Source organism: Chelonoidis abingdonii, chromosome 21 (assembly GCF_003597395.2).
Source record: "Chelonoidis abingdonii isolate Lonesome George chromosome 21, CheloAbing_2.0, whole genome shotgun sequence".
NCBI lineage: Eukaryota > Metazoa > Chordata > Testudines > Testudinidae > Chelonoidis > Chelonoidis abingdonii.
Window position 1 is genome coordinate 8832528 of NC_133789.1, and position 18459 is coordinate 8850986.

At 43.3% G+C, this 18459-nt stretch overlaps 1 protein-coding gene and 1 long non-coding RNA gene across 2 annotated transcripts in view; one reads left to right on the forward strand and one right to left on the reverse strand.

Moving 5' to 3' along the window:
- MAP3K3 (mitogen-activated protein kinase kinase kinase 3) overlaps positions 1-5533 on the reverse strand; it is a 51412-nt gene extending 45879 nt beyond the window's left edge. Inside the window, exon 1 of the mRNA XM_032805464.2 lies at positions 5514-5533. Coding sequence (XP_032661355.1) covers positions 5514-5517 — 4 coding nt within the window. The 5' untranslated portion in view covers positions 5518-5533. The remainder of the gene's footprint in view (positions 1-5513) is intronic.
- Positions 5534-6114: 581 nt separating this feature from the next.
- Positions 6115-14996, forward strand: LOC142045814 (uncharacterized). Its single transcript, XR_012654693.1, has 3 exons — positions 6115-6183; positions 10964-11124; positions 11210-14996. It is a non-coding gene; the product is annotated as an uncharacterized LOC142045814 (long non-coding RNA).
- Positions 14997-18459: the final 3463 nt, after the last annotated feature.

An 18459-nucleotide genomic window follows, 5' to 3' on the forward strand; every position in this document is an offset into this window, starting at 1 on the left:
TAGAAGAGATGACTAAGGAGGGATATAATAGAGGTCTATAAAATCATGACTGGTACAGAGAAAGTGAACAGGGAAGGGTTTACCCCCTCATATAACATGAGATCTAGAGGGCAACCAATGAAAATAATAGGCAGCAGAAGGTTTAAAACAAACTAAAGGAAGTACTTCACACAATGCATAGTCAAACTGTGGAACTCATTGCCAGGGGGTGTTGTAAAGGCCAAAAGTATAACTGGGTTCAAAAGAAAATTAGATAGCCATGGATAAACCTATCCTCCATGAACTTATTAGCCAAGATGGTCTGGGACAAAACCCCATGCTCTGGGTATCCCTAAACCTCCAACTGGACAACAGGTGATGGATCACTCAAGCTGCTGTTCTATTTACTCCCTCTGAAGCATCTGGCACCAGCCACTCTTGGATGACAGGGTACTGGACTAGATGGACCACTGGTCTGACTCACTATGGCTACTCTTATGTTCCCCTACAGAGTGCATTACTCCAGCCACCATCATGCAGACTAGCCCACTGTGTGTCTCAGTATAGCCTAAGATTTAAAATCAGTGGAACCTCAAAGTTGAGAATCAAGTACTCAAAAATAATGAAATTAAACCATAACTGTTCCCAGCCACATAAGTGGATCTCCTTTCTTCCATATTGAAAAATAGGGATCTCTAATCAAATTTGTTTACATTTTGCATTTGACAGCACTTTGTGTACAGTTAATTTTACTGCTTCCATTATACAATCAATCACTTACTCCTGTTAGCGCAGGTGTTTCACACCCCAACAAAAAGGAGAAAGCTTAAAACTAGAAAAATGTGATTGTAAAACCACAAGAAAACCTATGGGACTGGGATACTACCAGAAAGTATAGCCAACAGCACAGAAGTGGCTAGGGCCCACAATGGAGGACCACAGGGATAGAAATCTAATATCTAATATAAGATCTAATATCAGAGTTTGCTGTGCGTGCACACATAGTAATACTGTTATACCAACACTGATTATGGGTATCATAGTATCGTCCATCAACACAGCCATGTAAAAGATGTATGTTTCAAATTGTCTCCAATCTGGTGGTCTTTTCAGTACTAGAGAACTGGGCTGGGGAAGGAAATTTCGTGTCTTGGATTTGTCCATTGCCTTATAACAAAAGTGTAAAATGTGATCTAGTCAATTCTGACACATTTGAGTCCAATCCTGCAAATTCAAAACAGGTCAAGACACTCAGCCCCTTCAAGTTCAGATACAATGCTGTACTGCAGTTTTAACAGCAGACTGTTTATTTTGATGTCCTTCACAGTCACGATGACCCCAAAGTCAAATAAGCAAGATGGCTGAATGTTTCCGGCAAAGTAGGCAATTTGATTGGCTGAATGCTCCCTAGTGTTATAACATATGATAGACTTTGTTTAAGTTCATTTTGGTGACGTGGGAAAATGAAGATCAGACACCAATCTCCATTTTTAAAGCAAACTGAATATCAAATATTTTATTTTAACTCATTTTATATCAAAGTGTAACTTCAGTTAAGGTCTGTATGGCAATGGAAATACAAATTTGAAAGACTATTTTATATATGTCAACAGATATTTTAACATCAAGATTTTACACCCTCAGCTTTAAAAAAAAGTGAAATATTTGCAGCACTATCAGTTGTATGGCACAATGCAGAAGTTATTACAAATGAAATTTAAGCAACTTTTGAAGAGCACTGAGACACCCTGTTTTGCTAGGTCTCCAGCAGGTCTGGGAAACACAGTTCTGCTTTGTGCGGGAAAGATGTTGTCCAGGAAATGCCTTTCATGTTTTAAAAACTACACTCCAGGATGTTATAACATTGATAAAGGGGAATTGCTACTTACAAGGAAAGTTATTCCTTGTGTAAAGCATTTATTTCAGTTAAAATTCACTCAGATCTGTGTAATAAATGAAGACAGAGAATTTGCTATGGCAGGGATGGAAATAGTTTAAAGCAAAATCACAAAGTAGAAGCATCTGCACATTGGTTAAAAACAGGAAGCCTGTAAACCCCTATAAACAAGTTTGCACAGTATGAGAATTGGAGGGATGGTGACAGTGTAGTGTCCGCTGTTTACTTGTAAGAAAGATGCACACTTCTTAACAGAGGCACCTGGTTAGTTTGATCCAATGACTTGGAAACTCATGGCAAACAATGAATTTTACAAGTTAGAAATACCAAACTACAGCCTAAAGCTTTTTTCCACTGGACAAGTGTAATTTATAGTCTGTCAGTGTACCCTAGGGTGTTTTGTAAAGGTAAAGTATTAATGACACAAAATTGCACCACATGTTCAGGGTCTGCTTTTATCACATGTCTGTACAGCACCTAGCATAAAGGCCTCAATCCCCGATTCAGACCTCGGGGCACTATTGTAAAACACTTACTACTAGTACAACACTGCATTAGAGAATTCTGTGGTAACTTGCTAATCTCACTATCAGAGGCTTATGTCTTCACATTTGACAGTGTCTTAGAAATTTGCAACTCACTTGCCTTACAAACGTCAAAAGCCAAAGCTCCTCTCTGTGACTGCAAGGCATAGAAAAAAAACTGACTCCCTATTCTAACAAAACAGTTAAGAATTGAAAACTGGTTGTTAATGGCAGGCTTATTCCTTCCCCCTCCTCCATAATGCAACAGTGGCTGTCAATGCAGCAAAGCCTAAAAGCTTACGGGTAAGTGTGTGAGCCAAGGGAAGGAAATGACACAGGCAGGAAAAAAGCAGATTGAGGGAAAGACTCAACTGCAGCTGGGCCTGCAATAAGCATTTCAGTTTAGGTCTAGCACAAGACATTCAGTCTCAACACAGCTCTCCCCACTGCTTCTCAAATATACGCACATGTTTCTCTTTAACAAAAGCAGTATCAGCTTCTCCGACACCGCTGAAAAGCTCTGCACAGAAATTAAATTTAGTGGTAACCTCCTATAAAGTGCAAGAGAATCAACTTTAATGCACTTCAGCACTGTTAATGGAATTACGTCAAACTGCAAAACTAATATCCCTTTAACTACTCAGTATATTAACTAAGTTTTTTTGGGGTAATTTATGAAGAAAAGTAGAAAGTTAGATGGAACAAAGTAAAGAATTATACAGTATAACCTAGACTATCCAAACATCTATCCAAAACTGGGTCATTGTCTCCTGATGTCTATCATGTTGAAAATTCCCTCCATTATCTGAATCAATTATCCAATCTTCTTTTATATCATCAAAGACCTCTAAATAATCATGGCTATACAGTAATAGTGCTTTCCTGCTCATAAGTTAAGAGCAATTGTACAAAGCTGGATGGCATTCATTAGTTTAACAGCCGGTAAAGTCACCCCTTTTCATTTTGCAACTCATGAGTGCACACACAAATATTAGCTAAATGATTATGATTAGTAAGCATTTTAGTGGAAGGCAGACTTTCATTTTCTCAAGTATTGTGTGCTTAAAGACCTTCATGTCTGTTTCTACAGAGCAAAACACCAGACTATTCTGCCTCCATTTCTAAGCATGATCAAGTCATGGAGCTAAATGCATCAGCATTTTAATTTATAAGAATTAAACCAAATTATATACATTTGTTTTAAGCATTGTTAGTGATGCTGCATGGATTTATATTTTAACATAAGAACTAATTATATGCAGGAGACTAAATAGAAGAGGTTTAGCAAACCAGATAACTTCAGAAAAAAATCCAAGTTGTAACTCCCAAAACAGTACAACTACACAATTCTGCAGTTAGGTTAATAAAAGTACTTTCTCTGCCAATATACAAACATGGTCTCAAGTGTAAGTTCTACTTTAAATAAATTAAACTTTTCTCCTGGTTTACAATGGACTTAATTTTGGTCTAAACAAGAAACCAGGTAAACTCAGAAAACCTTGTAAGGCACTTCCCTCTACAGTTCACATCTTCCTAAAACATTAACTCCAACAGTTCTGATTGAATTATGACAGCCTATGGTGGCAACTGATAACAGCTCTTCAGCTCTAATACTTGTCTAAAAATGCTATTGTCTGAATTTAGTAAAACAAATGAGGATTGAATGGAAGCTTCACATGGGAGACTGAAGATTGATAGAATTCCAAGTCACAAATAGTGCAATGGCCAAAATTTTCACATTTGGGTTCCTACAGCACAGCACCTAAATCCATATTTCAAAATACGTAAACTGATTCTTAGAAGTGCTAAGTTTCCACAATTTCAGTCAAAGTCAGAGGAGCTGTGGATGCTCATTCACCTTCCAAAAGTGTCTGACTTTAAACATCAGTATTTGAAAATGTTGCTATATATTTTTAGAATTTCACTGAAATACTCTCCAAGCTCTTGATCAAAATTATATTACCAATCAAAAATCAATATTGGTTTTTAAAAAATTCACACAATGTTTACATTCCTCAAATATCACCAATTGTCAAATACCATCAGGCAGTAACAGAACCACCATAACTTCTTCAAAATATAAGACCCTTGACTCTGTAGCAAGAAACTATATTAGTTCCAGTCACGTTCAAGAACGGTTTTCAAGCAGGATTTAATTTCAAGACGAGGTAAAAAAGGACCCATGACAAAGATATAATAAAAAATACCAGAGGTGCTGTTTGCATTCTCATAATACAAGAATGAAACTGGAAGTCAAAAAATATTAAAAGGAGCTGAGGAAATACTTTTTCACACACCACCACCTGATTAACCAATGGAACTCACTGCCACAAGACAAAGAGCTTGGTAGAATTCAGAGAAAGATTATTCCTAGAAGTGTCTAATGATAACATCCATTGTTACAGCAGACAAGAAAAAAGATGATAAGGGATACAAACCCACATTTAAGGGCAGAAGACAACTATTACTTATTGGGGGTAGCCACACATCTCCTGCGACAGTTACTCCATAACTGATCCTGGCAGAGTTTTTATATCTTCCCTCGTTGTTGGAGTCAGCATGGCAATTATCTCCGTAACTGATCCGGAATAAACACCTCCCTAGGGGGGCTCTGCACACCCTCGTGGATAGGGCTTTAGACCAGGCTGTGCCCAGGAGAGGCCTCGCGGGATGCAGCGTGTCGGGGGCTCATGCGATGAAAGCAGCGAGTTTCCCCTGCTAGGGCCTCCCTCGGAACCCCTCAAGGCAAAGCACAGCCGGGGCACCTGGCCCAGGCGAGCCCCAGCCGGCACCGCACCCCGGGGTGCGGGCGACACCCCAGTGGCAGGAGGGGGGGGGAGTCCAGCGTGCAACCCAGGGGGCAGGCACGTGAACCTGGATGGGGGGGGGGCGCTCTCAGCTGGGCCCTGGATGAACAGCTCAACAGGCAGCCGAAACCCACAGACCGGGGTGGGGGGTCCCAGATCCTCCCATGTCCCCCTCACAGCAGGGCCCGGGCGCGCGCAGTTCCCCCCTTCACACTCCCCCTCAGGAGCCGACGGCCGCAACCAGCCCCTCCCCCCACCGGAGCCGACAGTCCCGCCTCAGACTCGCCGCCCCAGCAGACCCCCTACCCATCTCGACGGCGGCCGGGCCCGCTCCCAGGCGGGGCGGGGGGGTTAGCTGCTCTCCGGCGCGCTGTCTCCGGCCCCAGGCTGTCACGGCCGCGGCTCCATGGGAGGCGGGGGGGGGCAGGGCTCAGAGCCGCCGCCGCCGCATTCCCAGGCCCGGCCCGCCGCAGACAACGTCTCCTTGCAGCGGCCCCTCCCCGCGGCGGGACCGGGACAGGGCGAGGGGGGGGCCCAGTCTCTCCCCTTCACCACCTCCGCGAGGCGCACCAACCGTCAGCAAAACAAACCGCTCAGCGGCCGCCGCGCGCGCGCGCACGCACGCGCCCACCGCCGGCGCCGCCGCCTGCCAATCACAGGGGCCGACCCTTCGCTTGTCTGCCAATCACAGGCAACCCACCCGATGTTACCGCCTGCCAATCACGGGCAGCGAGCCCTCCCAGTCACGGGGGCCGAACCGTTCCATGGCAATCACAGCCGAAGAGCTGCAGCGCCTCCTCCCGCCAGTCAGACGGATGGCCCCGCCCCTCTGCCGTCACGGGGCGGTATCAGCGCAGCCCCGCCCCTAAAGCTGCCAATCACCTTGATGGATGTCCGTCTGGCAGTTGGGTCCCGCCCCCCTTCACTATTATGCGTAGGTTGCAGAGCCAGCTGGTGAGGATACAGCTGAGGCTGGGTAAGTGGGAGCCTGCACCTTGCCCGGGGTTGTGGGTTTGCAACGGGAACAATGATGGGCAGGGCTGTTTAATTAAATGTCATTAAAGTAATGGGGCAAGGGAGGGATTCAGATAGTTCCCTCCACTATTCGGCTGCAGTCATCCTTGTGCTTCATCTGCCCCTCTGCAGGCCATGCACCTGCTTGGGTTAGATTCTTTAGCTAACCTCTATGAATTGTGGGTCACCTGCATTTGCTAGATCATTAAATGCTTGGCCTAGGGCACCTCTCTGTTACAGGATTGCGAGGCTCCTGCCTCCAAGAACAGTCAGGTTCCCCAACCGTTGTGGGTGTAGCTTAAAAAAAATCTTGAGACGAACTCTGCTTTTTAGTATGGGTGTTGTTGAGCTCTTAGAATTCACATTTTCTGAACCACCAGGAAGGCCACAAACACTTCATTAAAAAAAATGCAGTAAACGAAGACTAAGATTCTCACATGACTCCAAAAATTGGGGCTTCAAGAACCACCCCAAGGGTTAGCAACCTCACAGTTAATTTTTTGCCACAGTCAAAATAGACCATTTATTTCTGATGTGGTTTCAGTCTTAGGTAATGGCACCCTATTATCACTCCCCTCCTGTGTTTCCTTAACAACTTCATGTAAAAGACTCTGAAATGCTTTTGAAAATCCAAATAAATTATGTCAACCTGTTCCCTTTTATCTGCTACTTTGTTGAGATGCTCAAAGAATTCTAGCGGAGGCAGGATTTTCCTTTACACAAGCCAGGTAGCTGCTGGTTCCCTTCACCTCTAGAGCTGATTGTCAATATCTCTGCAGTGCTAAGGATGCAAATTTTTTTCACAGTCCTGAGCAACGAAGCCAGATCAATCTAATTTTTATGTGTAGACCAGGCTTAACACAAACAAATCATTTAGTATTTCTGAAATGTCCCTACCATCTCTGGTACTCTTGACCCCTATAGTTAACCAGCAGACCTAAGACTTCCTGCTTCTGATATACTGAAATAATTTCTTGCTCTTTGAAGAGTAATTAGCCAAACGAATGAAAAATCCTTAGCCCTCCTGAGTTATGTATATTATGCGCCTATCGGCTTCAGAAGGGTTTTCATAAATTTCAAGGCAAAAAAGGACCATTATGGTCATCGAGCCTCTCCTCCTGCATACCACAAGCCATTTAATTTCATCCAATAATTCTGGGATCAAGCTCCATAAACTGTAATTGAACTAGAGCATCTTCTAAAAAAAGACATTTATTCTTGATTTAAAAACTGCAGGTGGATAGAATCCCCACAACCCTCATTGTTAGAAATTTAACCCTCATTTGCCATTTGCATTATTCTAATTTCCACCTCCAGCCATTGGATTCTTTTTTATGCCTTTTCAAGATTAAAAGCGGTTCAAATAGCTTCTTCCTGGGTACTTAACCAAGTTACCCCTAAGCCCCCCTTTTCAATAAATTAAAAAAGATTGAGCTCCTTAAAAATTCTCATTGCAAAGTGTGTTTTCTACACCTCAGGTCATCCGTGTAGCTCTTTAAATCCTCTCCAATTATTACAACATGCTCTTTGACATGTGGACTGTTGTATTAATTTTGATGGAAAAATGGACCCAGAGAGTCAAAGTAGTTACCGGTCACTGTCTGCCACTAAAGTTGAGTATGGAGACCTCAGACTGCTTAGACTTATGGCAATCACCACCTCTAAACATTTTTATAGCCTTTTATTAAAGATACAGAAAAAGGGAAGAAACAGTTACTTTACATTTGAAATGCTTTATCAAAAGTAAACCTTTCATTTTAAACAGTATCTGTTATTTCCTTTAGCTGTAGGGAAGTTTTTCTAAGGGAACCCTCTGACGGTTTTTTAGCTGGCTTGAAAGATGACCGATATTTTTGGGAGAGAGAGAAAAAGTTAATTGAGATGAACTGAAGCTGCTGTTATTCTTTTTAAAGTCTGAGTCCCCTTCCTGTAAGACAAACGCATACAAAACAGAAAAGAACAGCAAAGGTAAGAAATGCAGCTTCTGTCACTGGTTCTGACTTTTACTTGCAACTTCACCGCTGAAGCAATGTGGGCCCAGCACAGGGTCTTAGCAGTGACAGGACTAATAGGGTGAGCAGGAGGGGTAACCTCCACCTGGCAACCTTTAGGTACATGTTTGGTGCCTTTTCAAGCATTTTATGAAATTGACAAAGAGGTGTCCAACACGAATTTCACATCGGGCTGGAGAGCAAGCCCGCCCTCCCACTCACTGGGCAATGGTGGCTCCTGTCCCACGTGGGCCCAGCTCCCGATTCCAAGTGTTGTGACCTGGCGGATGTGGTCACATCACTCCACCACTGACTCCAGTTTGGCATGGTTGCTTCTCCATCACGAGAAGAAATAAGGTGAAAAGGAAAAACGCCACAAGGGAGGGAGAGGAGGAACCCAGGTGTTATTTAGGATTTAACCAAAGTCCATGGAGGCAGTGATGTCATTCGTTCCTTTCCCTGGCCTGCTCTAGTCTAGTCAGGACATCTTTCAGGATTAGCACAAATGCCCAACAGTGCCATGGTGGAGTCCAGGTGTCCAGAAGACGGTGGCTGCGGCAGCCACGACAATGAAGCTTGCTCCTTCCAGTCCACATGTCCCCAGACATTTTGATCTCTTCTCCCACAGCTGAACTCTCTCTTCTAAGGACCCCAAAAGGCAGTGATGAGCAGAATAGCCCATCCCCTCATTATTTTGTGCACCTATTAGGCCTAGTTTCCAACACACCAACTTTGGCCCATTAATTTCCAGGTCCGTTCTCCTCTTGTTTTCCAGACGTGGTCTCAGTATAGTCCTTCAGCTGCACCTATGGACCCTTTTCTTTTTTGGACTAATCCAATCTGTTCCCCTTTTGTACCTTTGTCTGCATTTTGAGTTATCTCCATAGTTCAAGAAGTAGCAACTCGCATTTGGTTCTGAAGGTCACAAGTTCAAGTCCTGGTGAAGGCCAGGATTGATGCTAAAAATGAAATGACTCGGTGTCTGGTGCAAATACTCAAGTTTATGGGAGGAGGGATAGCTCAGTGGTTTGAGCATTGGCCTGCTAAACCCAGGGCTGTGAGCTCAATCCTTGAGGGGGCCATTTAGGGAACTGGGGCAGAAATCTGTCTGGGGATAGGCTCTGCTTTGAGCAGGGAGTTGGACTAGATGCGCTCCTGAGGTCCCTTCCAGCCTTGATATTTTATATAACAGTCAGAACTGGATTTGTGTTACCTTAGACAGCTCAAGAGTACAGGGCTCTGCCCCACAAGGCACCAGAATTGGACACAGTATTCCAGTAGTAGCCTCACTGACACTGCACATAGAAGTAACACCTCCCTACTTTTACTCAATATTACCCTGTGTCTTGACCTGCTCCCTTCCGGGCACCAACACTGGTGTCTCTGGGTTGCTAGTACAGCCCCCCCAGACTTCCTCTTGAGAACATTTGCCTGTGGATATTGTGCAAATCTAGCTGCTTTTCCTAATTCTATTTCAACGGCCCAACCTCTCTTTAAAATCCCACTGATTGTCACTGCCTCCAAGTTCTAGGTTTGAAAAAACACTGTACTTTTATTTAGCTAGATTAAATCTAGCAAACATAACAGTAGCTCTTCTCCCTCTTACTCCCAGAGGGCAAGCCTAATCTTATTGAGTGCAGCAGCCCTTCTCTTCCTGATCATGGTCTAACTCCCCGGCCCGCTCTGTGATCTTGACAAAGAGAGGTGTCCAACACGAATTTCACATCGGGCTGGAGAGCAAGCCCGCCCACCCTCCCACTCACTGGGCAGTGGTGGCTCCTGTCCCACGTGGGCCCAGCTCCCGATTCCAAGTGTTGTGACCTGGCGGATGTTCCCTCTCCCCTCTGGAACAAACTGATGCTCCTCCAAATTCCACCCCCGAAAGCTCCAACCAGTCAGGCTGAGTAGCGTGTCCATCCAGGAGTCTAAGCCTCTTTATGTCTGTGCACCCAGCAACAGATGTTCTTTTTTGTCTTCATCCCACAACATATCTCAGCATATAATTTCAAATTAACATAGTTCCTTCTCCATACCATTTATACCTCCAAGGATCAAGTTAGCTCTCTTTGCCACAGCATGAAGATGAGAACTCACATTCAGGTGGTAGGTTATCCACCATGGCCCCCAAACCCCTTTCAGAGTTGCTGTTTTCCAGGAAACAAACTACATCAAAACATGTTTGCTTACCTCCAGTTTACCAAGTGATTCAGACTGCTCTGCATCAGTGACCCTCCTCATTGTTGTTTGCCATGATACCAATCTTTCGTCACCTGCAAACTTTACTGGCATCGATTTGGTATTTTCTTCCAGCTTATTGATAAAAACATTGGGGCTCAGAACCAAGTCACACAAGAACACTGACATACCTCTACTCTCTGGTTCCCCCTCAACAGTTCTGTTTAGAGACCTCTCAGCCTGTTTGTCATTTATCACTGATTTTGTATGTTTATTTCTTTAAATTAGGCAGTTATACAGTACTAAATCAAGAGGGAAGTGTTATCCCCAATTCACAGATTAGGAGCCAAGCACAGAGAGAATAAGGGACTTGTCAAAGGTCCCAGAGGAAGTCTGTGACAGGCAACCTGGCTTCAATTCCCTGGTCCTGTGTCCCAGTCCAGTGTCTTAATCATCATCCCTGCATTTTGGCTGAATTTCCATTTTCTGAAGGATACCTGTTTGACTCAAATATCTCTTGATCCTTGCAATTACACATACTGTTTATTTTCTTTCCTTCCTGCTTCCTTGTTTCAGGACATGCATCCTTCTTGTGGATCTTAGCTGCCTCCATGCTGCCTCCTGTATTGAGCTAAAAACTTCCTCAGTTGCCCTCTCAACAGCCCCATATACACATATTGAACAGGAGACGTGACAAGATAGAATCCTGTGGAAGCCCACCTGAGCCCTTGCAGCAGGTATTTAATCACCTGATAATCTCCTGCTGGGATTTCCTCAAAGAAAAGGAGTGAAGTTACTTGAGAGACGATCTATTCCTCATAGGTTCTGGAAGTGCCATCATCTCATGGTCAACGTCAGCAAAAGCACTTGAGAGACCCAAATATCAGCATGGATACCTGATACAGAGCACGAGTCAAGTCACTTCTCTGCATTTCTTCCGCTACTCTTCATTTATCTTGCCTACCTGGACTGTCAGCTTTTCAGGGAAGGGTCTGTCTTACTATGTGTACGTACAGCACCTAGCACAATGGAGCCCTGATCTCACCTGGGGCCTTACAGGTACTACAGATAATAATCCAGCCTCTCCAGGATGAGATCAGCTACCAGAGTTGTCTGTGCCATCCCTAGGCCTAAACCAAAAGTGAAGGAGACCTAGATAAAATGGGTATAAAACTGCTTGAAAACTGGCAGCAGGACCATGCAGGAATGATCGATAGCTAAGAATCCAATTGCAGGGCAGTGTCTGGTGTGGCAGGATGGGTGTAGCCTGGCCTCATTCTTACCTAAAGGCACCAGACACTCCTCTGAAGCAAAACAGAATCACCTCCACTCCCACCCCCACTTAGAGACACACTCAGGGCTGCCTCCTTCCCCAGGGAGCCATTAGGACACCTGCCCCATTCTCTGCTGGTTCTGTATGGTGCCATGCTCTGCTCTGATGGCACCTATCAGTAATGATCTTGGCCAATATCAAAAATACCAGAGCCGCTCAATGGGTGAAAAAGGGATCATCTGCAAACATGATTAGCAGATCTCTATCAGCTCAGCAGAGGGGGCTCTTCGCCAGTTTATTTAAAGAATTAAGAGCTGTAGCCTCCTCTTTACGAAAGATCAAGTAGGCAAAAGGGATGGCACTGTCAAAAGTGGCCTTACCTGTTTCAGAGACACTGACAACTCAGAAGGAAATGATCTAGAATGTTTATGGATCACCCTAATAGATATAGTACAAGATGGGGTACTAATTGGTATCTGCTGTAGATCACCAAATCACATTACAGAACAGGATGAACATTTATCTATGTGTAGAATATAATAAACTGATCATTGGGGACTTCAGTTGGGATGCTATATGGTGGAGGTCTCATGCTGCCAGCAGGAAATCCTCCAACACAAAATTCTGGCTCAGGCCTCATCTTGACAGATAGACAAACTGATCTTTGAACTGAAAATTGGTGGTTCCTTAAACCTGAGGTGTGGCAGATCCACGTTCAAATCCCTTCTCCTCAGGCAAAAAGGGAGGATTTCAACTGGGGTCTTCCACATCCCAGAGCCAGTGGGCTACAAGGCTGAGGGGTGTCCTCTTTTCTTCCCTTGCAAGAACTGCCTTAGACACCTGACTCCACCAGAGGGTACACAGCCAAGAATCCCATACAGCAAGAGCACTAAACTCTGGGATCGGACTTCGGACACACTCCTCTTCAGCATCTTCCATTGGCTAGCTTAGGCAGCTCCCCACCTCTCTTCAGCATCTTCCATTGGCTAGCTTAGGCAGCTCCCCACCCAGAATGCTGGCTTTCGAGAATCCCATTCTCATGTGATGCACTTGAGCACCTAAACACAGGTTTTGTGAGGCTCCTAGAATATCACTAGGATTAAGAGTTAGGCACAATGACTAAGTCCCTTTGTGAATCTAGCCTAACACGACGATCCAGCTCTCCACAGTTGGGATTCAGTGTGCTAGACAACACACCTTCTCCGTCATGTTCAAACAGGCTATTGACCTAAATAAGGTGAAGGAAAGCAAATCACATTCAAAGTTTCCAATCAACAGATCAATTTGAATTAGAAAAGGATGCTATTTCATCTGGATAGATTTCTATAGCACCGCGCACTGAAGTATGTGTGCGCTAAGTAGTAAATTCTGCCATGGTAAGCAAAGGCAGCAGTGGGAGTTGTGTGCGGATACCAAGTGTGGATATAGGCCCATAACGAACGCCCACTGAAATGTAACGTTGGGGCTCACAGGGAAGAGGAAGGGGGATCGAGATGACAAATATGTCTCTCACTGGGTGTCTGGATGCACAAGCCAGTCTAAGAACAGCCATTATTCCAGACTTTGCTGGATTTCACATATCCCAGAGCATGAAGCTATACAAGGCAAGTCAGGATGAGTTTAAAGTGTTAGACAAGTGTATTTGTCCTAAGCGGGAAGTGGCTTACTTGCTACACCCTGGTATACCGACTAATTGTTGGCAAAGCACCCACCAGAGACAGCAGCAGGGAGAAGTCAGTGGAGACAGCAGTAACTAACTGGATGGCAATTGGGAAAGGTTTCCGTGGAGAACAGTGAAGTTTAGATCCTGGAAGCAGCTCCATGAGGATCAAAAAAACTTTTCTAGGTAAAACACATTTCAGAATATTATGACAAATAGAAGCAAAAGGCCAATGTCACTATTTTCCTCTAAACCTTGATTACTGGAACAAGAAGTCTTTGTTTTGGGGCTACGAGTATGCTAAGTGTCTTCAGAGGTAACTCCTTTCTTCAGGGCCATAAAGTTTAGTAAGCATTTCTTTTGAAACCAAAATTCAAAGAACAAGAGGCAAATAGAGATCCAGAAACAAGATTATTTTCATGGACAATAGATTGCATTGGCTGCAATTCCATAAGCTATCACATTCACTTGCATATGAGAGCTAACTGTTTAATGTCAGTACATACCTATTTTACCGGGCTCTTATGAAGTAAAGTGGCACTTCCAATTCAGGCATCAATTTACCTCTCCATCAGTATTACAGAAAACAAATGGTTCCATCTGAGAAGGCAGGGTGCCTCTTCAGAAGCAATAAAACTGGAGGGACTGAGTAGTTAATGAACAGTGCTTTCCACAGTTAAGATTGTAGGATGATTTTGTCCTAAATTTACAACTGACTAAAACTTCAGGGATCAAGTCGTCATTTGAACTAAAAAATAATCCAACTGCCACCCTTTATTTTCATCATTATAGACATACTGGTGATTTATTATTGTGCATTGAAAGTGCCATTTAATGAAGACCAGAATTGTGAAAGAAAAGAGAATCCAAAGAACCAGGGTAATAAGTGCTTGTGTTTTGGGGTTTTTTAAAATTTATTTTAAGATTAATTACTTGAAAAGTATTAAACCTTTATCTATGTTACTTTAACTGATCAGTTAAGTGCTTTTCAAATGGAGCTCTATGGACTGACCTGTTTGTATGTAGTTTTTGTAACGTGTTACTAGCAAACTTAACTAAGTTGGTAAAGTTCTGACACATGAGAACAAAGATGATCACTGAATTTTACTAGCCTTGGAAGCCCATGGAAAATATAAACCAATAACCCCTCTCTCTCTGCACATCAGTGAACCTGCAACAAAACAAAACAAAATCAACATGTTTTAAGCAGTTTTCCTGCTCACCTGCAATCAGTTTTAACTCACCACACAGCAAACTCACCACACAGCGAACTGCAGTCAATCTATAAATGTTCAATTTTTATTACAAAGTATGAAAGGCAGAAAATACTGTACCTAATACACAGGAGGCTGAAACTGAAAAAGGTTAAAAAATTGAATAAAACTACATAGTAAGCAGGAAATAGCATAAAAGGATGCAACATTCCACTTTCAAGTGGTTTCATAAAAGACTGATTTAATTTACAGTTTCAGTAATATGGTTCCAGGGTTCAGGTGTTAAAATCCACTGTAACAAAACCTTTGATATTGTGTCTCCATAAAAATAAACAAGGAATACCAGGACACTGCAGTTACTCATGGCAACAACATGTCTGAGTCTGCCCGATAATGGGATGCTAGGATTCCTCTAGTACAGTACAGTAGCAAAGTTGCAAATCTCAAGCAATATGAAAGAGGGAGGAAAAAAGTGTGCAAACACCTTAGGCTATGCATGACAGTGGTAAAATCGCTATTGCTTTAACATATTTTAGTGAGAACAAGAAATCTGGGATTTCATATGTATGTTTGTACAATCATGCTACAAAGATCACACCATCAGGAAGTTATCACAATGGGACTTGAAATGGGAACAGCAGAAGGGAATACACATAAAATGAACATCTCCTACTTAATTACTAGTAGTAAAAAAAAAAAAGCTTCGGCTCGACAGATTTATTTGTTATATTGTACACTGCTGGCAACCCAAGTAAAAAAAGATCCTTTTAAATAGCAGGTACCACAAATTCATATACACCAGATTATCAAAATACCACATTGCTTACAACAGCACTATTTACTGCCGGAGTCCTTTCCCCTTTGTTTAGCAAGTTCTCTATGCCTTCATTTGGATTTGCCTGACCAATTACAGGCGAGTCTCATCTTATGCGCATTTAACATGCGCGAATTCAGCTTTGCGCAGTCAGCAAAGAAAAAAATGAGAAAAATAATTTAAATACTGTTCATGTAGTGCGGGCAATTCGCCCGCCATTACACTCAATGTAATTTTGACTATATGTGTTTTTTGCTTTACATGCTGACAGCGGAACGTAACCCCAGCTAAGATGAGACTCCCCTGTACCCTCTCGTAGAAGGAAACTTGCATATTTTACAAACAGGAAAACAGACATTCTAAGAGACGCTGACTAGTGTGTATGACGAGAGATGGAACCAGGGCCTGTAGTTTGTTGTGGCTGCAGAACCTTGCAAGAATTAAAAGAAACCCCTCAGCATTGTCCTTTATTAGCTTATCTGAAAATGATGCCAAGCAGGTCGTTTTCCTCACTAGCAAGGAAATTCTAGATGGTATCTATGCACCAGAAGAGAGAGTTTGTGATACTAGGCAGACTAAAGGCTGTCCAGAAGTCTAATACAATAGTGTGTAACTTCCTCTTAGACCTGTTCTTGCCTCTATGTTCCATCTCCAGTTGCCAGACAAGCATCCCGGTAGCTGGTGTCTAGTCACGTTTGTTACTATTTCAGTGCTGGTGAAAGGTGCTGGATCAAAAACCTTAAGAGAGTGAGAGAGCCCCTCTGGCTACAGCATGGGCAGTGCAAGTTTCTTTACTCACCATACCTTTGCCAATGTACCTCACCTATGACTCAGAGTGACCTTCCCTAGGGAAATTTGGTTGCCAAGCAAGCATGGAAAAGTGCTGTTTAAGTGCCACCTACCATTAAATCCGTAGGCTTCCCTGCAGACATTCCCATCTAGAGCCAAATGTACCCTTGCCCATTAGGAATCAGATCTGGAAGCCACCTCATTTCATACAGACCACGGATCAAAACAACGCCTAGACTGGGATTTGAACCAGTGGCCTTGGAGTGAAAAGCAACCAGTCATTCAGAGATACCATAACTGCCCAGTGACTGGATAATGCTTCCCTTGAGTTTGAAGTGGCAGAACCATTTTGTGTGGCAGTGGTGGGATAACGAACCCTTTCAATACTTTGAAGGAGGTATAAACAATTGTACAGCCCTACTGTGCATGGAGCTGCACCTTGTGATTTATCCATTTCTGCCTGTGCTGCATATATCTAAAGGGTTAAGGTAGTCAGCACCAAGGAATTTTGACAAGTCAAAGATCTTTGAATTCTGCATTTTAAGTCACAGAAAGCTGCAGCAATTTTCCTGACATTATGGAATTGACAAAGACTGCAGAATTCACCAACATCCCAAGATAACTATCTACCCAAACCACCTGTCATTACTGCCATATGTTTGAAAGGGCACCTAATTCCAGGGTCCCCCAAACACAACTAGGCGATAACAAAAAGTACCCAAATAAAGCAAAAAAAAGTTCTGTTTGGGCAAGAGGCAAAGTCAAGTGCTTGAGAGATCCCTCCTGGATCATGCTGTCATCTGAATATAAAGCCTCACAATTTGTAGCGGTAACAGCATTTTCAAGTGCTCACATTTTTGGTGTTGCTTCTCAGGTGGTTCTGGCGTGAAAGAGGTCACCATGTGCTGCCAGCCAGAGCCAGTTTGGAACTGCAACATTCAGAGAACTCTCACGCTGTATTTAAGATTTTATTAATCAGACACAGGGTTCAGAGTCAAACGCCAGCCTTAAAGTACTGAGGTAGGAAGGTTATTCCATTCCTAAGCCTCACAAAAATATACCTGCTAAAGTTCCATCTAGAGCACGTAAACCGACATGCTCAGCTTCCTGAACTTATATTTTAAAACAAGAGTCCAAAAAATGTAGGTAGGTGCCAATACATTAGCACAGACATACATTTCTCCAATCGAATCCCAGTTAAGAACGATCTACAGATCACGCAGCTGTGGATTTAGCATCTCATCAATGAATCTATTCTGGCTGCTGACCTTTATTAGCCAGTGTTCAAAAACAAGTAATCAGAAGCAATGCAGATGTGTGATCACAAGTAAATTTTGAAGGGATCATGAATTTTGACTCTTATGGGAAGCAAGAAAGTACCCAGGGGGCCTTAAAGTAAGAAACAACCTGAAATGTCAACCTCTTCTCTTTCTGTACTTTTGAGACCACTGAATTTCTGACTCAAAGAGATTGTCAAAGCAACTTTGACTATTAAATCCTAGCACATGGCAGGGCAAGTTTAGTTGCAGCAACCTACCACAGACAGATTTAATTCAGTGATATACAGATTTAACATACTAATGCACTGGCTCATCCTCCAGCTAGCTTTTAGAGTCTCACCTCATCTTTGGGCTGAGAGCCAAGACATATTAACTGCCCATGTGATAGTTGGTATCCCGAGCAGTTGGGTTTTTCAAATGCAGCTCAACGGCTGGAATTAGCCAGCCAGAGAAAAGATACAAAACTAGTGAAGTTGGAGGAGAAATGGCACTTTCAGACCCATTACGAAATTCACTTTTGTGCCAAGCTCACTGATGCTTAGGGAAAGGTCTAAGGCAGTGGTTCTCAACCTATTTACCATTGTGGGCCACACATGCAGTCCTCTGTTTTGTGTGGTCTGCACCCACACAATATATATACACGACATGTATGGCCCTGAGGATGTCACATGGGCCACAGCTGTGTGCTGACTGGGCCACAAGCGGTCCGCAGGTTGAGAACCACTGGTCTAAGGTCTCCATCTCTATTCTTCCACCTCAATGCAAAATTCTTTAAAGGCAGTTTCTCTGTATAGTCTTGCAATCATTTAAAGAGCCACCACCAAAATGAGTCACTGAACCAGTTATTTCCACTAACTCTGGAAGAAATAATGCTTATGGAGACTTGGCAAGTGGTAAATGTAAGGTGGGCTGAGGTATTTGAATTCATCAGCACAAAGGAACTGTGCAAGATTTCCACATCTAATTGGACTATTCAGCAGGTGGAATCTGCTGCTGAGTAGTTTTTTGGTCATTAACCCTCAGCACCATATACATCTCGGGG